The sequence below is a fragment of the Balaenoptera musculus genome, chromosome 1 (assembly GCF_009873245.2).
Source record: "Balaenoptera musculus isolate JJ_BM4_2016_0621 chromosome 1, mBalMus1.pri.v3, whole genome shotgun sequence".
Lineage (NCBI taxonomy): Eukaryota > Metazoa > Chordata > Mammalia > Artiodactyla > Balaenopteridae > Balaenoptera > Balaenoptera musculus.
In genome coordinates this window covers 65,335,892-65,362,337 of record NC_045785.1, presented here as the reverse complement: position 1 = coordinate 65,362,337, position 26,446 = coordinate 65,335,892, and the positions used below count along the sequence as shown (strand labels likewise).

Below are 26,446 nucleotides of genomic sequence, written 5' to 3'. Positions count from 1 at the left end.
TATTGAGAAGCATGGTGGAGATGTCAGGCAGTTCCAAGTCTAGAGCTCAGGACAGGTCAGGCTTAAAATATAAATGTGGCCATTGGCATAAATCTTCATACATGACACATACAGTTTACAAACACATAAACTCTGCTTGGGTTGTACTTTAAAAGATTTTATTATTAATTATCAAAATAATCTTGAAACAGAACAACCAAGTTGGAACACTCACATTTCCTGATTTCAAAACTTAATACAAAGCTACAGTAATCAAAACAGTGTGGCACTGGTATAAGGACAGACATATAGACCTGGAAAAGAATAGAGAGCCCTAAAATAAATGCTCACATATAAGACTATTCAGTGGGGGAAGGAGAGTTTTTTTCAGCTAATGTTACTAGGAAAACTGGATATCTACATTCAAAAGAATGAAGTTGGACCCTTACTTTACACCATATACATAAATTAATTCAAAATGGATCAAAGACTTAAACATAAAAGCTAAAACTATAAAAGCCTTAGAAGAAAGCAAAGGAAGAAATCTTCTTGACATTGGATTTAATGATGATTTCATTATTTTAATGATCATTTTAATGACGATATGACACCAGAAATACAGGTAACAAAAGAAAAAAACAGATAAATTAGACTTCATCAAAAAAAAAACGTCTGTGCATCAAAGGACACTATCAAGAGAGTGAAAAGACAACCCACAGAATGGGAGGAAATATTTGCAAGTCATATATCAGATAAGCAACTAATATTTAGAATATATAAATAACTCCTACAACTCAACAATAAACAAACAACCTATTTCAACATGGGCAAAGGATTTTTTAAATTAAGTAAATTTTTTTCAGCTTTACTGAGGTATAATTGACAAATAAAATTGTAATATTTTTAAAGTGTACAACATGATGATTTAATACACATATACATTGTGAAAGGATTCCCACATTTAAGGTGGGACACATCTGTCCAACTCATGTATTTCCTTTTTTTTTTTTTCCTTTTTTTGGTGAGAATGCTTAAGTTCTACTCTCTTAGCAAATTTCAATTATACAATACAGTATACTCAACTATACTCACCATGTTCTACATTAGATCCTAATATCTTATTCATCTTATAGCTAAAGTTTGTACCCTTTTACCAGCCTCTCCCAATTTCTTCCACTCCGAGCATGTGGCAACCACCATTCTATTCTATTTATATGCATTCAACATTTTTTCCCCACGTATGAGCAATACCATGCATATTTGTTTTTGTGTGGCTTATTTCACTTAGCATAATGCCCTTCAGGTTCATCCATGTTATTGCAAAAGCAGAATTTCTTTCTTTTTAAGGCTGAATAATATTCCATTGTGTATATATAAGGTAATTTATCCATTGATCCATTTAATGACACTTACGTTGTTTCCATACATTAGATACTATAAATAATGCTGCAGTGAACATTGGAGTACAAATATCTCTTCAAGATAGTGATTTTGTTTCCTCCAATTATATATACAGAATTAGAATTGCTGGATCATATAGTAGTTCTATTTTTAATTTCTTGAGTAACCTCCATACTGTTTTCCACAATGGAGTAATCAATTCACATTCCTACCAACAGTGTACAAGGATTCCCTTTTCTCTTCATCCTTACCAACACTTGTTATCTCTTGTCTTTTTGATAAGAGATATCCTAACAGGTATGAGGTGATATCTCACTGAGGTTTCAATTTGTATATCTCTGAAAATAATGTTGAGCACTTTTCATGCACCTATTGGCCATTTTTATGTCTTCTTTGAAACAATGTCTATTCAGGTTCTTTGCCCATTTTTTATTGGGTTATTTGTGTGTTTTTTGCTGTTGAGTTCTATAAGTTCCTTGTATATTTTGGATATTAACTCCTTATCCCATTCAGTAGGTCGCCTTTTCATTTGTTGATGGTTTCCTTTGCTGTGCAGAAGCTTTTTAGTTTGATGTAGTCTCACTTGTTTATTTTTGCTTTTGTTGCCTTTGCTTTTGGTGTGAAATCCAAAAAATCATTGCCAAGACCAATGTCAAGGAGCTTACAACTATAAAATCTTCTAGGTTTCAGGTTTTACTTTCAAGTCTTTAATCCATTTTGAGTTGATTATTGTGTATGGTGTAAGATAAAGGTCCAATTTCACTCTTTTGCATGTAGATGTCTAGTTTTCCCAGCACCATTTATTAAAGAGACTATCCTTTCCCCATTATATATTCTTGACTCCTTTGTCAAAAATTAATTTACCATATTGCATGGGTTATTTCTGGGCTCTCTATTCTCTTCCATTCATCTATGTGTCTGTTTTCATAATGATACCATACTGTTTTGATTACTATAGCTTTGTAATAGAGTTTGAAATCAGGAAGTGTAATGCCTTTAGCTTTGTTATTCTTTCTTGATTGCTTTGATTATTTGGATCTTTTGTGGTTTTATACAAATTTTAGGATTGGTTTTTCTATTTCTGTGAAAAATGACATTGAAATTTTGATAGGGATTGCATGAAATTTTGTAGATCACTTTGAGTACTACGAACATTTTAACAACATTAATTCTTCCAATCCATGAACATGGAATATTTGCCACTTATTTGTTTCTTCAATTTCTTTTGTCTACAGCTCACAGTTTTCAATGCATAAATATTGGGTTGGCCAAAAAGTTCATTTGGGTTTTTCCATAACATGGCAAAACCAGAACAAACTTTTCGTCAACCCAATAATTCTCCTCCTCATTTAAATTTATTCCTAGGTATTTTATTGTTTTCATGAAATTGTAAATGAAATTTTACTCTTGATTTCTCTTTCCAATAGTTAGTTGTTGGTGTATAGAAAGACAACTGATTTTTGTATATTGATTTTATTTCCTGAAACTTTACTGATTTCATGTACTAGCTCTAATATTTTTTTGGTGGACATTATAGGGTTTTCTATATATGATATCATGTGATCTGCAAACAGAGACAGTCTTACTTCTTGCTTTCTGATTTGGATACCTTTTATTTCTTTTACTTGTCTAATTGCTCTGGCTAGGACTTCCAAGTACCAAATTGAAAAAAAGTGGCCAAAAAAAAGAAAAAAGAAAAAGAAAAAAGTGGCAAGAGTAGGCATCCTTGTCTTGCTCCTAATCTTAGAGGAAAACCTTTTGGCTTTTCACCAATGAGTATGATGTTAGCTGTGGGCTTGTCACATATGGTCTTGATTATATTAAGGCCTTCTATAACCAGTTTATTGAGAGTTTTTATTACTAAAGGAGGTTGAATTTTGTCAAGTAATTTTTCTGCATCTATTGAGATAATCACGATTTCCTCCTTCATTTTGTTAATGTGGAACATCACATTTATTGATTTGCATATGTTAAATCATACTTGCATCCCTGGAATAAATCCTACTTCATCTTGGTATATGATTCTTTTAATCTAGTATTGAATTCAATTTGCTAATATTTTGCTGAGGATTTTTGCATTTATGTTCATCAGGGATATTGGCCTGTAATTTTCTTTTCTTGCAGTGTCCTTGTCTGGCTTTGGTATCAGGGTCATGCTGGCCTCATAAAATGTGTTTGGAAATGTTCTCTCCATTTCTATTGTTTGAAAGAGTTTGAGAAGAATTGGTATTAATTCTTCTTCAAATGTTTGGTAGAATTTCACAAGTGAAGCCATTTGATCCTGGACTTTTCTTCGTTGGGAGGTTTTTGATTACTGATTCAAAATCTTTACTAGTAATTGACCTGTTCAGATTTTCTATTTCTTCATGATTCAGTTTGGTAGGTTCTATGTTTCTAGGAATTTATCCATTTCTTCTAGGTAGTCCCATTTGTTGGTGTAAGACTGTTCCTAGCAGTCTCTTATGATCCTTCGTATCTGTGTGGTATCAGTTGTAATGTCCCCTCTTTCATTTCTGAATTTAAGTCTTCTCTCCTTTTCTTTCAATTAGTCTAGTGAAACGTTTGTCAATTTTATGTTTCAAAAAAACAGCTGGTACTTTCACTTATCTTTCCTATTTTTAAGTCTCTATTTCATTTATTTCCACTCTGATCTTTACTATTTCCGTCCTTCTATTATCTTTGTACTTAGTTTCTTCTTTTTTTTTTTTTTTTCTTTCTAATTCCTTGAGGTGAAAAGTTAGGTTGTTTGAGATCTTTCTTCTTAACTTAGGTGTTTATTGCTATGGACTTCCCTCTTAGAACTGCTTTGCTACATTACATACATTTTGGTATGTTGTGTTTGCATTTTCTTTAGTCTCAAGGTACTCTTTGATTTCCCTTTTGATTTATTCTTTGACCTGTTGGTTGTTCAGTGGCATGTTGTTTAATCACCACACGTTGAATTTTCCAGTTTTCTTCTTGTAATTGATATCTAGTTTCATACCACTGTGTTTGGAAAAGATGCTTGATATTATTTCACACTTCTTACATTTATTAAGTCTTGTTTTGTGACCTAACATATGATCTATCCTGGAAAATGTCCCACGTGTACTTGAGAAGAATGTGTACTCTGCTGTGGTTGGATGGAATGTACTGTAAATGTCTGTTAAGTCCTTCTAGTCTAATGTGTAGTTAAGTCCAATGCTTTTCTGTCTGGATGATCTATCCATTGTTGAAAGTGAAATTTTGAAATTCCCTACTATTATTATATTGCTATTTATTTCTTCCTTCATATCTGTTTATATTTGCTTTATATATTTAGGTGCTCCAATGTTGGGTGCATAAATATTTATAATTTTTATATCCCCTTGATAAATAGACTCTTTTTTCATTGTATAATGACCTTTGTGTGTTGTTTCAGCTTTTGGCTTAAAGTCTATTTTGACTAATATAAGCATAGGTACACCTGATTTCTTTTGGTTTCCATTTGCCTGCAAAATCTTTTTCTAATCCTTCACTTGCAGTCTAAGTATGTCTTTAAAGGTGAAATGAGACTCTTGTAGGTAGCATATATTTAAGTCTTTAAAAAAAAATTCATTCAGCCACTCTATATCTTTTGATTGGAGAATTTAGTCCATTTACAATTAATTGTAATTATTGATAGCTATGGACTTACTGTTTCTATCTTGTTAACTATTTTCTGGCTGTTTTATAGTTTTTGTTTCTCTCTTCCTCTCTTCCTTTGTGATTTGATGATTTTCTGTAGTGGTATGTTTTGATTCCTTTCTTGTATCTACTATAGGTTTTTGCTTTGTGGTTATCATGAGGCTTACATAAAATATTTTATAGTTATAACAATGTGTTTTAAGCTGATAGCAACTTAACTACAAATGCATACAAAAGCTCTATGTTTTATACCCACACACACACATTTTATACTACAATGTTTTTGATGTCACAATTTACATCTTTTTATATTGTGTATCCATTAACAAGTTATGTAGTTATAGTTCTTATTAATACTTTGTCTTTAACCTTTATACTGTAGTTCTAAGTTATTTACCTACCACCATTACAATTTTAGAGTATTTTGAATTTAAGTGTATATTTACCTTTACTGTGAGTTTTATACTTTCATATATTTTTATGTTACCAATAAGCATCCTTTTGTTTCAGCTTAAAGAAATCCCTTTAACATTTCTTGTAAGGCTGGTCTACTGGTGATAAACTTTTAGCTTCTGTTTGTCTGGAAAACTTTTACCTCTCCTTCAATTCTGAAGGACAACTTTGCCACATAGATAGAGTTTCTTGGTCAGCAGATTTTTCTTTCAGCACTTTTAACATACCATTCTACTTCATTCTGGCCTGCAAATTTTCTGCTGAAAAATCTGCTTATAGTATTATGGGGATTCCTTTGTATATAAGAAGTTGCTTTTCTCCTCCTGCATTTACCCACCTTTTAACTTTTGAAAATTAATTTTATGTGAGTCAGTATGGATCTCTTTACATTGATATTCTTTGGGCTTTCTGGATCTGGGTGTCTCTTTGTTTCTCCAGGTTAGGGAAGTTTTCAATCGTTATTTCTTTGAATATATTTTCAGCCCCTTTCTCTTTCTTCTCCTGGGACCTCTGTAACATGTAAAAAGTACATTCTCTTTAATTTTTCTTCCTCTCATTGGATGAATCCCACTGCCTTGTCTTTGAATTCATCAATCCTTTCTTTCTTTCTTTTTTTTTGAATTTTCTTTTATTTATTTTTTATACAGCAGGTTCTTATTAGTTATCCATTTTATACATATTAGTGTATATATGTCAATCCCAATCTCCCAATTCATCACACCCCCCCCCGCCCCCCCCCCCCCACTTTCCTCACTTAGCGTCCATACGTTTGTTCTTTACATCGGTGTCTTAATTTCTGCCCTGCAAACTGATTCATCTGTACCATTTTTCTAGGTTCCACATGTATGCATTAACATATGATATTTATTTTTCTCTTTCTGACTTACTTCACTCTGTATGACAGTCTCTAGATCCATCCACGTCTCTAGAAATGACCCATTTCATACCTTTTTATGGCTGAGTAATATTCCATTGTATATATGTACCACATCTTCTTTATCCATTCATCTGTTGATGGGCATTTAGATTGCTTCCATGTCCTGGCTATTGTAAATAGTGCTGCAGTGAACATTGGGATGCATGTGTCTTTTTGAATTATGGTTTTCTCTGGGTATATGCCCAGAGGTGGGATTACTGGGTCATATGGTAATTCTGTTTTTAGTTTTTTAAGGAAACTCCATACTGTTCTCCATAGTGGCTGTATCAATTTACATTCCCACCAACAGTGCAAGAGGGTTCCCCTTTCTCCACACCCTCTCCAGCATTTGTTGTGTAGATTTTCAGATGATGCCCATTCTAACTGGTGTAAGGTGATACCTCCTTGTAGTTCTGATTTGCACTTCTCTAATAATTAGTGATGTTGAGCAGCTTTTCATGTGCTTCTTGGCCATCTGTATGTCTTCTTTGGAGAAATGTCTATTTAGGTCTTCTGCCCATTTTTGGATTGGGTTGTTTGTGTTTTTAAAGTTGAGCTGCATGAGCTCTTTATATATTTTGGAGATTAATCCTTCATCCGTTGATTCGTTTGCAAATACTTTCTCCCATTCTGAGGATTGTCTTTTCATCTTGTTTGTAGTTTCCTTTGCTGTGCAAAAGCTTTTTAAGTTTCCTTAGGTCCCATTTGTTTATTTTTGTTTATATTTCCATTACTGTAGGAGGTGGATCAAAAAAGATGTTGCTGTGATTTATGTCAAAGAGTGTTCTTCCTGTGTTTTCCTCTAAGAGTTTTATAGTGTCCAGTCTTACATTTAGGTCTTGAATCCATTTTGAGTTTATTTTTCTGTATGGTGTTAGGGAGTGTTCTAATTTCATTCTTTTACATGTAGCTGTCCAGTTTTCCTAGCACCACTTATTGAAGAGACTGTCTTTTCTCCATTGTATATCCTTGCCTCCTTTGTCATAGATTAGTTGACCATAGGTGTGTGGGTTTATCTCTGGGCTCTCTATCCTGTTCCATTGATCTATATTTCTGTTTTTGTGCCAGTACCATATTGTCTTGATTACTGTAGCTTTGTAGTATAGTCTGAAGTCAGAGAGTCTGATTCCTCCAGCTCCGTTTTTTTCCCTCAAGACCGGTTTGGCTATTTGGGGTCTTTTTTGTCTTCATACAAATTTTAAGATTTTTTGATCTAGTTCTGTAAAAAATGCCATTGGTAATTTGATAGGGATTGCATTGAATCTGTAGATTGCTTTGGGTAGTATAGTCATTTTCACAATATTGATTCTTTCAATCCAAGAACATGGTATAGCTCTCCATCTGTTTGTACCATCTTTAATTTCTTTCATCATTGTCTTATAGTTTTCTGCATACAGGTCTTTTGTCTCCCTAGGTAGGTTTATTCCTAGGTATTTTATTCTTTTTGTTGCAATGGTAAATGGGAGTGTTTCCTTAATTTCTCTTTCAGATTTTTTATCATTAGTGTATAGGAATGCAGGAAATTTCTGTGCATTAATTTTGTATCCTGCAACTTTACCAAATTCATTAATTAACTCTAGTAGTTTTCTGGTAGCATCTTTAGGATTCTCTATGTATAGTATCATGTCATCTGCAAACAGTGACAGTTTTACTCCTTCTTTTCCAATTTGTATTCCTTTTATTTCTCTTTCTTCTCTGATTGCCATGGTTAGGACTTCCAAAACTATGTTGAATAATAGTGGTGAGAGTGGATATCCTTGTCTTGTTCCTGATCTTAGAGAAAATGCTTTCAGTTTTTCACCATTGAGAATGATGTTTGCTGTGGGTTTGTCATATATGGCCTTTATTATGTTGAGGTAGATTCCCTCTATGCCCACTTTCTGGAGCATTTTTATCATAAATGTGTGTTGAATTTTGTCAAAAGCTTTTTCTGCCATCTATTGAGATGATCATATGGTTTTTCTTCTTCAGTTTGTTAATATGGTGTATCACATTGATTGATTTGCATATACTGAAGAATCCTTGCCTCCCTGGGATAAATCCCACTTGATCATGGTGTATGATCCTTTTAATGTGTTGTTGGATTCTGTTTGCTAGTATTCTGTTGAGGATTTTTGCATCTATATTCATCAGTGATATTGGTCTGTAATTTTCTTTTTTTGTAGTATCTTTTTGTGGTTTTGGTATCAGGGTGATGGTGGCCTCATAGAATGAGTTTGGGAGTGTTCCTTCCTCTGCAGTTTTTTGGAAGAGTTTGAGAAGGATGGGTGTTAGCTATTCTCTAAATGTTTGATAGAATTCACCTGTGAAGCCATCTGGTCCTGGACTTTTGTTTGTTGGAAGATTTTTAATCACAGTTTCAATTTCATTACTTGTGATTGGTCTGTTCATATTTTCTGTTTCTTCCTGGTTCAGTCTTGGAAGGTTATACCTTTCTAAGAATTTGTCCATTTCTTCCAGGTTGTCCATTTTATTGGCATAGAGTTGCTTGCAGTAGTCTCTTAGGATGCTTTGTATTACTGCAGTGTCTGTTGTAACTTCTCCTTTTTCATTTCTAATTTTATTGATTTGAGTCCTCTCCCTCCTTTTCTTGATGAGTCTGGCTAATGGTTTATCAGTTTTGTTTATCTTCTCAAAGAACCAGCTTTTAGTTTTATTGATCTTTGCTATTGTTTTCTTTGTTTCTATTTCATTTATTTCTGCTCTGATCTTGATGATTTCTTTCCTTGTACTAACTTTGGGTTTTGTTTGTTCTTCTTTCTCTAATTTCTTTAGGTGTAAGGTTAGATTGTTTATTTGAGATGTTTGTTGTTTCTTGAATTAGGACTGTATTGCTATAAACTTCCCTCTTACAACTACTTTTGCTGCATCCCATAGGTTTTGGATCATCGTGTTTTCATCATCATTTGTCTCTAGGTATTTTTTGATTTCCTCTTTGATTTCTTCAGTGATCTCTTGGTTATTTAGTGATGTATGTTTTAGCCTCCATGTGTTTGTGTTTTTTATGTTTTTTTCCCTGTAATTGATTCCTAATCTCATAGCGTTGTGATCAGAAAAGATGCTTGATATGATTTTAATTTTCTTAAATTTACTGAGGCTTGATTTGTGACCCAAGATGTGATCTATCCTGGAGAATGTTCCATGCGCACTTGAGAAGAAAGTGTAATCTGCTTTTTTGGATGGAATGTCCTATAGATATCAATTAAATCTATCTGGTCTATTGTGTCATTTAAAGCTTGTGTTTCCTTATTAATTTTCTGTTTGGATGATCTGTCCATTGGTGTAAGTGAGGTGTAAGTCCCCCACTATTATTTTGTTACTGCCGATTTCCTCTTTTATAGCTGTTAGCAGTTGCCTTATGTATTGAGGTGCTCCTATGTTGGGTGCATATATATTTATAATTGTTATATCTTCTTCTTGGATTGATCCCTTGATCATTATGTAGTGTCCTTCCTTGTGTCTTGTAACATTCTTTATTTTAAAGTCTATTTTATCTGATATGAGTATCGCTAGTCCAGCTTTCTTTTGATTTCCATTTGCATGGAATATCTTTTTCCATCCCCTCACTTTCAGTCTTTATGTGTCCCTAGGTCTGAAGTGGGTCTCTTGTAGGCAGCATATATATGGGTCTTGTTTTTGTATCCATTCAGCAAGCCTGTGTCTTTTGGTTGGAGCATTTAATCCATTCACCTTTAAGGTAATTATTGAGATATATGTTCCTATTACAATTGTCTTAATTGTTTTGGGTTTGTTTTTGTAGGTCCTTTTCTTCTCTTGTGTTTCCCACTTAGAGAAGTTCCTTTAGCATTTGTTGTAGAGCTGGTTTGGTGGTGCTGAATTCTGTTAGCTTTTGCTTGTCTGTAAAGCTTTCGATTTCTCCATCGAATCTGAATGAGATCCTTGCCAGGTAGAGTAATCTTGGTTGTAGGTTCTTCCCTTTCATCACTTTAAATATGTCATGCCACTCCCTTCTGGCTTGTAGAGTTTCTGCTGAGAAATAAGCTGTTAACCTTATAGGAGTTCCCTTGTATGTTATTTGTCATTTTTCCCTTGCTGCTTTCAATAATTTTTCTTTGTCTTTAATTTTTGCCAATTTGATTACTATGTGTCTCAGTGTGTTTCTCCTTGGGTTTATCCTGTATGGGACTCTCTGCACTTCCTGGACTTGGGTGGCTATTTCCTTTCCCATGTTAGGGAATTTTTCCACTATAATCCCTTCAAATATTTTCTTGGGTCCTTTCTCTCTCTCTTCTCCTTCTGGGACCCCTATAATGCAAATGTTGTTGCATTTAATGTTGTCCTAGAGGTCTCTTAGGCTGTCTTCATTTCTTTTCATTCTTTTTTCTTTAGTCTGTTCTGTAGCAGTGAATTCCAGCATTCTGTCTTCCAGGTCACTTATCCATTCTTCTGCCTCAGTTATTCTGCTATTGATTCCTTCTAGTGTATTTTTCATTTCAGTTATTGTATTGTTCACCTCTGTTTGTTTGTTCTTTAATTCTTCTAGGTCTTTGTTAAACATTTCTTGCATCTTCTCGATCTTTGCCTCCATTCTTTTTCCAAGGTCCTGGATCATCTTCACTATCATTATTCTGAATTCTTTTTCTGGAAGATTGCCTATCTCCACTTCATTTAGTTGTTTTTCTGGGGTTTTATCTTGTTCCTTCATCTGGTACATAGTCCTCTGCCTTTTCATCTTGTCTTATCTTTCTGTGGATGTGGTTTTTGTTCCACAGGCTGCAGGATTGTAGTTCTTCTTGCTTCTGCTGTCTGCCCTCTGGTGGATGAGGCTAAGATGCTTGTGCAAGTTTCTTGATGGGAGGGACTGGTGGTGGGTAGAGCTGGCTGTTGCTCTGGTGGGCAGAGCTCAGTAAAATTTTAATCTGCTTGTCTGCTGATGGGTGGGGCTGGGTTCCCCCCCTGTCGGTTGTTTGGCCTGAGGCGACTGAACACTGGAGCCTACCCATGCTCTTTGGTGGGGCTAATGGCGGACTCTGGGAGGGCTCACGCCAAGGAGTACTTCCCAGAACTTCTGCTGCCAGTGTCCTTGTCCCCACGGTGAGCCACATTCACCTTCCACCTCTGCAGGAACCCTCCAACACTAGCAGGTAGGTCTGGTTCAGTCTCCTGTGGGGTCACTGCTCCTTCCCCTGGGTCCCAATGCGCACACTACTTTGTGTGTGCCCTCCAAGAGTGGAGTCTCTGTTTCCCCCAGTCCTGCCAGAGTCCTGCAATCAAATCCTGCTAGCCTTCAAAGTCTGATTCTCTAGAAATCCCTCCTCCCATTGCCAGACCCCCAGGTTGGGAAGTCTGACGTGCGGCTCAGAACCTTCACTCCAGTGGGTGGACTTCTGTGGTATATGTGTTCTCCAGTTTGTGAGTCACCCACCCAGCAGTTATGGGATTTGAATTTATTGTGATTGTGCCCCTCCTACCATCTCATTTTGGGTTCCCCTTTGTCTTTGAATGTGGAGTATCTCTTTTGGTGAGTTCCAGTGTCTTCCTGTCAATGATTGTTCAGCAGTTAGTTGTGATTCCGGTGCTCTCACAAGAGGGAGTCCATCAATCCTTTCTTTCACTAGATCTAATCTGCTATGAATCCCCCTATTGAATTTTTCAGTTCAATTGTATTCTTCAGCTGTATAAATTCTGTTTGATTTTTTTTTTTGGATATTTTCTATCTCTTTATTGAATTCTTATTTTGTTCATGCATTTCTCCCTGACCGTGGTGAGCATCTTTATGACCATTATTTTGAATTCTTTATTGGTTAAATCACTTATCTCTGTTTCAGAAATATCAGTTTCTGGAAATATATTTTGTTTTTTTATTCGGAAAGTATTCCCTTGCTTCTCCTTCTCTTTTTTTTTCTTGACTCTCTGTATTGCTTTCTGTGAATTAGATAAAACAGCCATCTTTCCCAACTTGACCGAATAGTCTTATGTAGGAGATGAGCTTCATTAATCAACCCAGCCCAACCTTCTGGTTCTCTCAAATCTTTGTGATTGTCCTAGCCACCATAGTTAGTTTAGTGGCTCTTAGTAATTGAAGGTGTACCTAGACCTGTCAGGGTCCCAAAGTGGAGGATCACAGTCAGAACCTAGATGCAGGCTGATTAGAAGGTAAACCCTTATGCAGCAGCTGGGAAAGTATGTAGATTCTCATGTCAGGGAGAAACTGGGAGGTGGCTTTTGCCTGCACCCTCTGCACTGAGCCAGGATGTATAGCCATGGTAGTGGTGGTGGTGGTAGGGCATTCGTTTACCATTTAAAAACGGATTCTTTGTTTTCTACAGTCCTGTGAGACTCATTTGTGCAAGCCCTATTAGAACCACACAAAGGGGGGACCGTGACTCGGGCAGCAGCTGCAGAAACTGGGGCACCACACAGGTGTATAAGCTCCTTCCAAAGAGATGTTGGTGACCTCCCCCTGGGTCCATGGAGGATCACAGCTAGCTCCAAGGGTGTGCAAACTAGAAGACGGAATTTTAGGCAGTAGGTTGTAAAGTACGCAGTCAATCCCCTCCCAGGAAAAGACTGGAAAATGGGCGTTTTTGCCTGCTCCCTCTTTGCTAAGCCTGGAGGTATAGTGATTGCTAGCATATGTGCCTGTTAAGAACTGCTTCTTTGTTTTTTATAGTCCTTTAGAACTTGTGGAAACAAGCCCCTTTGGCTATCAGAGCTAAGTGTTTTGGGGGTCTGTCTCTTGGGTGGGAGCCTTAAAAGTTGGAATCCTTGATGTGCTGCCCAAACCCTTCACTCCTCAGGGAGAAGCTGAGAGTTGGGTGTATTGTCCTGACTGCATGGTGTTGTACCAGGGGTAGAGTTTATGGCGAGTGTGTTTCAGCCTTTCCTACCATTTCAACATGGGATTTTCATAGTTGCCTGATGTGTTGGAGTCACTCAGCTTGTTTCTGGATTTCTCTCAGAGGAAATTGCTCCATGTGTAGCTGTACATTCAGTGCATCTGTGGGAGGAGGGAAGTTCAAGAGCCTCCTATGTCACCATCTTTGTCCCTCCTGCAAAGGATTTCATATACATTGCTCTAAAGAACATATATAAATGGTAAATGAACACGTGAAAAGATGTTCAGTATTAGTCATTAGGGAAATGCAAATCAAAACCATAGTGAGGTACCAATTCATACCCATTAGAATGTCTAGTATCAAAAAATGAAAAAACAAATTTTTTTAGGGTGAGGATAAATTGGAACACCTGTGCATTGCTGGTGGGAATGTAAAATCATATTGCCACTGTGGAAGACAGTATGGTGATTCCTTTAAAAGTTAAAAATATGATTGCCATATAAGCCAGCAATTCCACTTCTACATATATACTCAAAATAATTGAAAGCAGGGACTTAAACAAATACTTGCACACCAGTGTTCATAGGAGCATTATTTGCAATAGCCAGAAGGTAGAAACAACCCAAATTTCCATTAACAGATAAAAGAATAAACAAATGTGACATATACATACAATGAAATGTTATTCAGCTCTAAAAATAAATGTAATAATGAATCTTGACAATTTAATGCTAAGTGAAATAAGCAAGACACAAAAGGACAAATATTGTATGATTCTACTTATATGAGGTATCTAGAAGAGGCAAATTCATACAGACAGAAGTATGACAGAGGTTACCAGGGACTGGGAGAAAGGGAGAATGAGAAGTTATTGTTTAATGGGTACAGAGTTTCTATATGAGATGATGAAAAGTTCTGGAAATTGATAGTGATGGTAATTTCACAAAATCGTGAATGTACTAAATGCTACTGAATTGTACACTTAAAAATGGTTAAAATAGTAAATCTTATGTATATTTCACTGCAATTAAAAAAATTTAAAAGCACACTTAAAATTTTACTATAATTTTTTGATTCATAGAGTTTGCAAATCATTAATAGGTTTAAATATCTCCTTCTCATAGAGGCCCAGAACAACATTTCTAAATTCCTAAAATGCTGCCTGAGATGCTGTTTCTGGTGTTTAGAAAAAGCAGTAAAGTTTTTGAACAGAAATGCCTATGTTATGGTAAGTAGCTTATTTTTATTTACTAAACTGCTTCTTTGCAAACCCAAACCCCATGTCTACATTTCCATCTCTAAAGCACTTGTACCTCAAGCAGTTGAATTTATCACCATGTTGTTATAAGAATTTGTGAATCCAATGCATCATTCAGGGCTATGCTTTCCTAGTTGAGACAGTAACTTAACTGTAGTTCATTATTACCTTCAATACCTTTTTGGAGAGGGAAAATATTATTTACCTTAGAAGTATAAAAATGTGCTAGATTGAAAATGATTTTGTTTGTCTTTGACATAGTTTAGTGGGAGGAAAGCTTACCTAGTCTCTGTTTCACTGTGAAAAGAAAATATTCTTCTAATTCTGGGATTTACATATTTTTAAGGAAGGGTCTATTTCTTTTTATGATTCTTATTTTGAAATGTGTGGGAATTGATAATGCATAACTGCATTTGTTACTTATTTCCTATGGGAATATGGAGGCTTCTAAAGAGATTTTTTTTTAAATAGGGGATCCAAAAATATTATTGTAAAATTTAGCAGCTACAACCTTATAACACTTGCATATTATCACAGTGATATAGGGTCTGCATAGGTGATTTAAATAGTTACAGACATTCAAAGAGTCATTAATATACCTCCAATGAGAATATTGTATTGAGCCTTTTAATCAATAAAGCAAGTGTATTGGAAGGCACTGGGTTTCCTGAGAGTAATTTTTAATGTGAACGCTACAACATTTAACCCATTCAGCAACAAACCATAGCCAAAACACTTCAAAGACAGAAGCTGTGTCCTGGGATTTGAGAAGAAGACCTACCTCTGTTTGAAGCTGTCTAATCCCCATGGAGTTAAGGGCAAATAGCAACCGGAACATACCTTATTGTCAATGACTCTGAGAGTTGTGCAGAGTTGAGGACACACACTTCCCAAGCCTCCCATGAACCCAACTGTTGGAAAGAGGAATGAGAATAACTGTGTGGGTGACAGAATTAATTCATGTTCCTGTCATTGGATTGTCTGTTGGTCTTGTTAAGTTATGTTACTGACTCCAGAATAATATCAACTGTCTTCCTCAGATTGCAATATATGGCAAAAACTTCTGCAGGTCAGCGAGAGATGCTTTCAATCTGCTGATGAGAAATATTTTAAAGTAAGTAATCAGGTTTAGCATGGCAGTAGATGATTTGGTGAAGCTTTAGCATCCATACTTCACATGTTGCTGGTCTTATTAGACATGAATCTTATCTTTTATTTTAATAGATTTAAATCTTCTCCTTCACACCATTAATTTCTTCATATGTTTTAGAATTATTGCTCCCATCATCCACCTGTGCCTTTATACCCACTGGCACTTATTCATTTTTATTATCCCCTATGCTCAAGAAATTCCCCACATGAACATTATCATCATGTTTCTGACTATTCCCCCCTCCCAAAATTGACAGAGTCTGAGTGAACAAAATCAGAGAACCAGTGCAGCCATCCTCAGGATTCAGGGTATCTATAGTCCCCGAATTAGAGACAGAGATGCTGACACCACCAATAGCACCTGACAGCCTTACAATGCCATCTTCTGTTTACTCCATTATAAATAAGTCAGAAAGTCATGCCTGGGTTCTAACTTCATTTCTTGCATTTAACAAAGGCCAAATAAAATTTCAGCAAAGACACATCAAAATGAACTCATGAATTATTTACTCTCATAAATTTCTGATAACAAATATAATTTAAACACAAAATTATACTCTCTTTTTTCTGATTCTCAGAGTTGCAGTTATGGATAGAGTGACAGACTTTGTGCTAATCCTGGGGAAGATTCTAGTTGCTGGGTGTATAGGTAAGTAGTAGTAGTAGTAGTAGTAGTAGTAGTAGTAGTAGTAGTAGTAGTAGTAGTAGTAGTAGTAGTAAGTTTAACATGTGCTTAGAAAAACTTCTTTACTACAAAAAGCTACGTTCCTTTGCAAATGCATAATATACATGTTCTGCCTTTTCACTCTAGGTGTCCTGGCCTTTCTACTCTTCACAGAAAGACTCCCAATGATTACAGAAGGACCAACATCTTTAAATTACTACTGGGTACCTTTGATGGTAAGAGCTGATGTCTTAGTAAGTTTGGGCTGCTACAACAGAAATACCATAGACTGGGTGGCTTAAACAACAGGGATTTATTCCTCACAGTTCTGAAGACTGAGAACTCCGAGATCAAGGTGCCCACAGATTCAGTTCCTGGTGAGAGCTTTCTTCCTAATTTGCAAAGGGACACTTTCTTGCTGTATCCTAACATGGTAGAGAGAGATTTCATCTCTCCTGTCTTCTCTTATAAGGGCACTAATCCCATTCACGAGGGCTCCATCATTGTGACCTCATTACTTCCTGAAGGCCCCACCTCCAGATGCCATCACTTTGGGGATTAGGTTTCAACATATGAATTTTGAGGGGACACAATTCATTCCATAGCATCTGGGTAACATTGATTCTGATTTATGAGAAATGGCAAAATAAAAAACCAAAAAGGAATAGGAGAAATAATGATAGCTGACATGATTGGTCTTACTTTGAGGCCAAGCCTCATTCTGCTTTAGAGCTTGGGTTCCTTGGAAGCAACCCCTGAGACAGAGGATTGCATGCAGAAGGCTTACTATGAAGTGCTCTCCTGAGATACACTTGAAAGGAAGTGAGGAGGACAGGCCCAGGCAGAAGAAGAAGCTGACCCATGCTGCAATTATAGCTGAAGCCTCAGACATAATTACAGGAAGTTCTGACAAAGGGACTAGGCCTCTGTATGCTGCATCAGGCAGCCGTTGGCCAGGGGTTGCCCTCTGAATGATGGCATAACCTTGGGTGAGGCAGTTCCCTGCCAGAGCAATTCCTAGTGAGCAAAACAGCTGAGTCATCAGCAGCCTACATACATTCCCAGCAACTAGGGGATAGATGTGGCAGCTGGCGAGGACCTGGGGGGAGCCCTGCGAGATCTATTACAGTATATTAACTCACTCAATCCATGTGTCATAAATACCATTATTACTCACATTCTCCCCTTCCCCACCAACAGTCTTATGTAGGAAGCACAGAGATGTTAGGTGACTTGTCGAGTGAGTGCCTGAGCTGTGATTAAACCTAGGCAGTGTATGCTCTTAACTCCTATGCTTTACTGCCTCAGTGTGCAGGATCCTAAATCTGGGATGTTTTTGGTAGGCATTGGGGAGAGTGATACGAAAATTGGCAGGTAATCGAGTACATTTTGTTTAAATCCCAGTACAAAGACACTCAAAAACTTTATCACTGAATTTTTTACATTCCTATATTGAAATCTTTTCCAACACAGAGTATTTCAAAGCGTCCTCATCATGATTTTATTTAAAGCTGCATTATTGTTCTTTTGGACAAGTTAATGGACAAGTTAATGGCATCTTCATTCTCTTCTCTGCTCATTTACAGACAGTCATTATTGGATCTTACCTAATTGCACATGGATTCTTCAGCGTCTATGCAATGTGTATTGAAACAATTTTCATCTGCTTCTGTAAGTTTTCAGTATATGTGTTTTCCCCCTTTGGTGGATAACCAAAAGATGAAAAGGTTAAGACCCAGTCTTTTAGCTGGCTTGTGGATTTGCTATGACCTGGCTGAAACTGCAAAACAGTTTATTTGGAAAGAGACATTGTCTAGTAGACGCTTTGTAAACCTTAAAGGCTGAGAGATGGGGTTTGCAAAGCACAGGAGGGTCAGGCATCATGGCGTGGTGTTAGCATGAAATTATTTTAATTTCTTAATGTTTTCAAATTTATAATAATGATTGGCTTCTGTTGTGCTTTATTAACAACTGAAGACATAACTGGGCTTTGAGGCTGGGCTTTGGGGACTCTGAGGAGAGCCTTGAGCTTCTGATAAAGCCAAGCTGGCAATGGTTTCAAAGACACATAGGGCCAATTCACACTGGGTAACACAATGACAAATAGATAGGATTCATGGAGAGGCGTGTTTAGGAAATGGCTAGATCAACTCTGCTGCGTAGTGTTAAAATACTTCAATAGAGCGTTCATCACTGACTTCTTCACTGTGCTTCTATGTGGCATGTGCACCTCACATATGCAGAATGGACATGTTTTCTATTAATACCTCATCTTAAAAGCCCTGGAGAACCTAGTGCCCATCAGGAGCTTGATCTGTCCTTACCTTCAACCTAGATAAAGTAGGGTCAACAGGTGAAAGAACAGAACTTGTTAGCCCTACAACTAATACCCTCTGAGAGATTATTTCTCTGGCACATTGCTCTCAAGAGAAGCAGAGAAAACATTCTATGACAGGGCATTACTGAGTGATCTACTTGTATAAAAGGAACAGTTTATTTTTTAGTGTAACTCACAGCACCAACTGCATGCTGGGGTCAGGAGAGGAGATATATATATATATATATATACCTCCCTAAAGATAGTAACTTTAGGGAGATATATTGAAGGAAAAAACCTTCTAGAAAATGGTTTGATCTTTTTTCTTTTCTGAACATTTAACAAATCAATTTTCAATAACTGGACAAATTAATCAGGAGAACTTTGTGTACAAGTTAGCTCTTCCTCTGGCTATAAATGGAACTGGAATGTTTAATCTTTTCCTAGTGCTTCAGTGGTTTGTCAGGAAAAGCCATCTACAAAATACCACATGAACAAACTTCAGCTCAGGTATGAGGTGGAAGAAGGAGCATGGGAATAAGGTAGCTTAAGACACAGAAGAGACAGAGATCTTGAATGTTCAGAGGTCTCTCCTTTCATCTCAAATGCTAATCATGGGAATGAAACTGGGAGAGCCCACTGGGATCTTCCTGCTTCTTGTAACTGAAAAGTTTTCTCAAAATGTATCCCGGGAAATGTTTAGAACCTATCAGTTTCCAATCTTTGGAAGCTTTGGCAAATCTTATAGATTTTCATTTTGACAGTGGATTTTAAATTTGAGCACTAAGAAATGTTTTCCACTCATCTATATTACTAATTGCCAACTTCTTGAAAAGCAGGTATAATTTCAGCCTTATATAACACATTGTGTGTTGAATGTGAATAGTTTCTTTTTGGATGTTCTTGTCTTTGATAGTAAAGAACAAGAGAAACCAAATTGTATTTTTCTTCCCTCTGCAGCTGTTACTATGGGCGACATCTAACTTTGGAAAATTTTCTTCTTAAATGATACTCTAAGGCAAATTATGATTGTGTAGAATTGTACCTTTTTTTTAAATATACACCTCTTTATACCTGTTATCTTGACTGCCAGAAAACTGATGTTTTTAAAAATGCAAACTATTTGCAAACAAACACTTCATTTATAGAGACATAGCATCCTTTCAACATTACAAGGCAATGAGAATTCTGGTCCCAGGATGGGAAAAAAACAATAGTTGTAGATGATTATTTTCATTATTATGTGATTGATACCACAGTTCCTACCAATCCCTCAAAAGTAATAATGATATAAACATACAACATATGATATGTGATATAAGATATAGAAATATGATTAAGGAAAAAAGAACAAAAATGTTCAGCATCTTTCATGTTCCCTCCTTAGCTTTTCATTTTGTATGTGAGGAAAGTCACTGTGAAGTCTAATGTAAAAATCTAATAAACCAATAATCCAACCATTCCTAAGAGTATGATGAAAAATAACTTAGATTTATTCCATAAATCTGTGATTATGCTATATGGTTTTATATAATATTTCTTATCCTTTATTTCATAATAAATAAAAGCTAAAATAGCATAATATTTTTAATATACTAGTCAAAACAGTTTCAAGTTGCATTTATATATTTATTGAGATAGATATTATCAGCTGTGAATTATACGTATCTGCAGGAAATTTAATTCCATGCAAACTTCTTCTTGCTTCTCAGCATCATTCTGATGTTTTTCCCCAACCACCCAACAGATGTGTGCTCAGTGAATACCCATCATTTTATTATTATCCTAAGCAAAGCAGGAATATAAACTCATGTATTACAGAAGTCAGCAAACACTGTATTAGCTTTTGAATATAACCTGAGGTAAACTACAAGGATTTAGGACAGGACACCGTTTAGTTAAGTAGGATGAGAACTGAAGTAGGTGTCAAGAGACTGGGTCCTCACCTCATCCTGTTGCCCCAGAGCTTTCAATTTCAGGAGAATCATTTTACATCCCTGGGTCTCAGTTTCTTCATCTGTAACATTAGGGTGTGAATGACCATTAAAAGAGACTTTGAACTGTGAAATTCAATTATTCTCTACATTTATCACACCATACTTTTTATTCAGCTTCATCTCAGAGGATGTGGCAATTTACCTTTCTGAAATGAACAGTCGTTAGAATTTAAAGATAACACATTTGAAAGGACATAAAAGATCTTATTAACCTTTAAACTATCAAAATAAACCTCTTTGGAGTGGGTGGGATTTAGGAAGTTTCAGTGCTTCCTGGCAGAGGTTGAAGCTTCTTACTTTGACCAGCATCAGCTACTTAACTGCACTAATTTGTCTTATATTTGACTTTCTAACACTGCTTTCTCTGATTTTTCCCTGTTCGACTCTACAATTTATAAAAATGCATATAATTGTTCTGCTGCTGTTGCTGCTTTTGCCTGCTTTGGCTGCTGCATATACAGGTGAAGATCTGGAAAGAAATGATGGATCTACAGAAAAACCCTACTTCATAACCCCTACCCTGCACGGAATTCTGAACAAGAAGCAACTAGTTCCCCAGAAGCAGAAAGAGTAGAAAAGCTCCAAACAGTGCCATTCATTTTTAAGTAGAAGTTTTGTAAATTAGGTCATTTGTATTTGAAAATGATGCTTTTAAGTAATGTGAAATTTCAGTGCTTATTCCTAAAAAGCGAGAACTTGGTACCATCTGAGGTATCAGGCAATTGATGACAGAAGCCTCTGTGAACTAGGATACTTTATAGTGGTCCCAGCTGAAGAGCAAGGTGTAAATGTCACACATTTTTTTAAAGCCTATAGCTGAAAGTGTTTCCAAAACGTTTATAACTTGGCATGCTGTTTCCCATTGCAGCACTTTGATAGCCTTTCTTTTTATAAATGTATATTTGTAAAGGGTATTCAGGAAATTTTTGAAAGCACTATAAATGTGTAATCAATTAGCCATAAAAAGATTGATTTATAGTTAACCAGCATATGGTACTAAATTTGTAAATATGGTGCTATGGTTATATTTATACTGTTCAAGCTAGTGGACAACATTCTAAACTGTGATTAAACTTGTATTAATGGTTCCCTAGGAAGTATATTTCAGTAAGTGATTCGAGACCATAACAAACGTACAGACGTTAATGTTATACAGGTTCCACAGGCCGCATTACTAGGTAAAAATTACTGTGGAACCTTCATAGGCCATTTTGTTTTAGTGAAATTATATTTATAGTGAAGTTGAATCTGAGTTCTGGAATGTCATTTCCAATAATATGAACCTCTGGCCACCATGAAAATATTCTGAGCAGAACTGAGATGGCCACATAACTCATGCCATTTGTCTGTAACCCAAATAATAGAGATAAATCCCTATTTTCCTATGCCCATCATATAGAAAATGGGTATGGATCTGTTTCAGAAGAGTGATTATATCTGTTATGAGTTTCTAGATTAAAGAGATGATGTGGCTTTTGTCTATAAAAAGTTTAATTTTAGCTTAACTTTCAGTGAAGAAAGAGAAAAGATAAGAAAGACACTTCAGATTTTACCCTAAGGAAATATTAGCCCTCCATAGGTACCTCATCTTGTACCTTTACAAGAGGCATACTGTGGGTTAGGAAATCTCTTCCTGAAGGGTTTAGGAGGAGAGTTACTTTCATACTCCACCCTTGCTGGCCAGAGCAACAAACCAGGCTCTGGCGTAGGAAAGCATGAATCAGACACTCACGTACTTTGCCTATCCACCTCCTGTGTGCAAGTGCGTATGACATGGCAAACAGTGTAAAAATGTACCCCAAAAGGAGCATTGAATCAATAGTATCCTTTTGGCTTTTACACTAAGTAAGTTTGTGTATAAGGATTATTTATGTCTTGACAGAAAGGAACACGTTGATCTAACATTTTGATCTGAATATGATCCATGTATCCAAGAAGAGAGTCAGAAATGTATTATTGTTATAAATTAATATAAATAGTAATTTATTTAATGACCCTGAAGTGTGGGAACCTAGATTTAGACTGACTTCATAGCAGCTTAATAGCAAGAAGCTAATGAATAGGGGAGATTTTCAAAATATTGGTCCTTCTATGGCCACCATCTTGCTCTTGGCTTACTTTCTTGAGATTATTGTAATCAAAAGTGTCATTTGGCTTCATACCTTGGCAAAACCTTCTTCACTCTCATGCTCCTTGAAGTATAATTCAGAGAACAGTGATAACCTATCTTTCTAGATGATAGTTATTATTTTATTATTCAGTAATACAGCGTTCACAACAAAAATCTAGTAAAATGGTTACCTCTAACTAACTTAAGTGTTGAAAAATTATAAGGAATAAGTCCCCTTTTAGGAGTAGCTGAAAAATTCATAATGATGAAACAATTTTTAATTTTTTGTGTATGTATCAGAATCACTCTGAGAAGTTGTTATAAATATTGATACCTGTGCTCCCCACCCCAAGAGATTCTGATATAAGTATTTGGGTGTGGGGCAGCTTGTGAATTATTATAAAGTTCTCTAGTGATTCTGATACACATAAAAGTTGGAAAATCACTTGAATAAAATATAAATCAACATGTGTGAAATCAGTTGCCTATTTTTTCCTTATAAGTCTGGCTGTTCTAGGAGTTAGAAAATTGAGAAAGACAAAGGAGATTAATTTGGAGAATTCTAACAATCATAACTTATGTATTTTAGATTCTTGGTACTAGATGGGGGCCCATGTTTTAAATGCTTAACGTTAAATCTGCTGATTAGACCAGAAAATTCTCCACAGTAAAAGTATTCACTGAACTATACGGAGATAGAAACATTCTAAACTTGGCTATATTTTAAGAATATAACCCTTGGTTGCAAAATCATAGGAAAAGGAATGTCGTTTGGTTCAATATTCTTAATAAATATTCTTTAAAAATCCCTAAGTATAGAAGTTTTAACTATATTATGTGCTTAATTCTAGTTAGAAAAATATTTTTCATTAATTACTTCTTTGTATAATTGAAATATAGAGAGAAAAATGAGTTTTTGAGAAAAATTTAAAAGCCACTTTCTTATAAAGAAATTAAGGTAATAACTGAAAAAACAGAGCAATACTTCTCAAAATTTTGGGTTCAAAGATTTGAAATATACTGAAAATTTACAAATCTTTAAAAAAAAAAAACTGTACTACCTAAATTGTTGCTCGAAAACAAAAGCAATTTTGAACTAATATGGTAAATTAGAAGGCAAGTCGAATACATCATACTTTTTAGGAATTTGAAGGTGAATTTAGAAATTCCTCATACATCTTTTGTTTTTTGTGTAGTTACATTTGCTCTCTAAAAGAAGATAAAACTTATTTCCTTAATTATGCAGCTGAGAGGCACGTGCTATTGGCAGAATCAGACCTGGTACACAGAATGAGATAATATCTTATTGACATAATAACAAGGGCTGATTGTTTTCTCATAGTTATGTTTACAATAATGTTGATGCCAAACTATGCTGTTTTTTAGAATAACATTTTGAACTGCTGTAAAGCAAGTATGCAGCAGATGGCGATGTTACTTCTCTTACAGTTTTGCTTTGATATTTACCCTGTGCCATTCTTCCTCCTAGTGGAAGATTTAGAAAGAAACGATGGTTCTGCTGAAAGACCCTATTACATGAGTCAATCTCTGCTGAAGATTTTGAACGAGCAAAATGCACAAACTAAGAAGCAGTAGAAGTGCAAACTCTGGTCATCCTGCAGCGGTGTTACCTTTCTCTCATCTGCTGTGTATGTGCTACACTTGTTTCATAAGTGCTTTGTGTATGGAACACTGTATTCACCACCTTGTTGGCTTTTATTTGCATGTTTTATACCAAAGCTTATACTGTAATACGTGAAGCCATCAGAAGTTGCAAGGGAATTGTTAATAACACGGAACATTTTTTATACTAAGATGTTTTGTTTTGTAATTCATTTTTAAATAGAATGGCTTGGATGTTTTGAAAATGCTAGTGAATATGTTAATATTGTTTTAAATATTAGATTGAAAAATGATACGTTATTTAAATTGGTAGCTCCTAATATATTTTTAAAATTACAACTAAAAGACTTCTGCAGGGAAAATTGGTAAACAAAGTAAAACAGAAGATTTTAAAGTTTTCCCCACTCCTGTTTGACAACAAATCGGTAAAAGGAGCGCCACACTCCAGATTTTGCTCTAAGTATAGACTGTTTCCTATTAAACAAATTGTCAATCATCCAGCCTTTACGACTTAGTCCTCTCTGACAAAGTGCCTTACTGGCTGTTTAATATTACCCAGCTTTTGTGGGCAAGTTTACACACATTGTTAAAAAAAAAGAATCCTGCAATGTTTAGTGATTAAAACAAGTCTTCTTGCATTTGTTTTTTTCTTAGCTCACTGGTTGAAAACCATTTGTCATTTCAGTATGTTTGATATCCTCACTGTATAGACTACATTTTGCAGCATAAACAATTTCCCTTGCGCCTAGTGGACATTCATGAATGTGTACTACACGCAAGAAAAAAACCTGAAAGGACACTTGTTGGGTTTGTTTTTTTACTAAAAGTGAGTTTAAAATGTAATCTTTTCTATGATAGATATTTGAAAATACAATAGGTATAAGACTACATTTCTCAGTGTTTTACACAGATTGGAAAGGGAAACTTGAAGAAATTACAAAGGGAAACTTTACCCCAGAAAGGGTGCTCACAGATGTCATGTACTGAATAGCTCCATTTTAAATGATTGTTTATTATCATCAATGAGTGTTCTATGTATGTTATTTCCATTTTCTAACTTTTGATATGAAATAATCAGTTTACTCATGTTACTTTTTATTGTGCTAATATGAACAAGAACATAATTTCTAATTCAATTTTAAATAATTTTATTAGTACTAACTTTAAAGAAAATGATTTCCGTTTGTTACTCAGTGTTACAGAAAGAGTCCATAAAACATTCACCCTAAGGGAATGTCAATCACACAATGATGATAACTTGTGAAAGCTTTGAGAATCTACAGTAAGTTACTAGCAGTTTATCTATTATCATATTTAACTGTGACTTTGGATATTCTTTTATGCCAAAAACGAACTCATATGAGCACAAGACAGTCTGAGCTCTATAATCAGTACGCTTCTGCTGTGCAGAAATATTAGGAACATATTGTCTAAATATCTTTGATAACTAAACTGTTTAATATTTAATGAAATTTGTTGTTACTCATTGTTTTAAATCTATTTGTTTTTTCTTCTAATAAAGATTTAGATAAGAAAAAGCTCTTTGCTTTTTTATTTCTTTAAGCTAGAAAAACCCATCTATCATCATGACAAAATCTCCTCTGTATCAAATGTCTAGGTTTTTTTAAAAAAATCTAGATTTATCTTTAAACTTGTTTTCCACTTTTTTTCTAGCTGTGCACTGACTGCCAAACCAAATAACTGAAGCTGATAATTTATACAAAGTAAATAAGTCAAAGCTAAATGGATGAGAAATGGCTTTTTTAAAAAACCCAAACAACAGCCTAAATTAGTTAGTTGTTGGTCTTTGTTCTAATTTGCCAAAAGTTTGCTCAGTCCCACATTTGGTTTGGCCAACATTCATAAGAAGCAAATCTCATCATTTTAAAGGCAGGGATAAGTTTACAGAAGAATATAAAAAATGTGAACACAAATTAACAATAGTTTAGTTTCTAAGGAAAGATTAAATGTCCCTATCGCTGGTTTAGCTCAGGCTAAAAATTTTCTTAGGTTCAGATATTCCTTAACAAATCTATGAGTCTATTTTAAAATTGAATTATATGTTAAATCTTCAAACTTAATTTTTCTTTAAAATTTAATAGGTTTCTTTAAATGAAAACATAAATGTTGC

The 26,446-nt window shown here is 35.3% G+C and overlaps 1 protein-coding gene across 2 annotated transcripts in view; it reads left to right on the top strand.

The window, feature by feature from the left end:
- Positions 1-26,034, top strand: part of SLC44A5 (solute carrier family 44 member 5) — a 353,266-nt gene extending 327,232 nt beyond the window's left edge. The window contains exons 17-22 of one of the 2 annotated variants that reach the window (XM_036830780.1): positions 14,319-14,422; positions 15,493-15,566; positions 16,183-16,253; positions 16,416-16,504; positions 17,855-17,939; positions 24,182-26,034. In XM_036830780.1, coding sequence (XP_036686675.1) covers positions 14,319-14,422; positions 15,493-15,566; positions 16,183-16,253; positions 16,416-16,504; positions 17,855-17,939; positions 24,182-24,288 — 530 coding nt within the window. In that variant the 3' untranslated portion in view covers positions 24,289-26,034. Of the gene's footprint in view, positions 1-14,318; positions 14,423-15,492; positions 15,567-16,182; positions 16,254-16,415; positions 16,505-17,854; positions 17,940-21,043; positions 23,516-24,181 lie in introns of those variants that run through there. The other variant, XM_036830772.1, reaches the window with a different exon arrangement.
- The last annotated feature ends 412 nt before the right edge of the window (positions 26,035-26,446 follow it).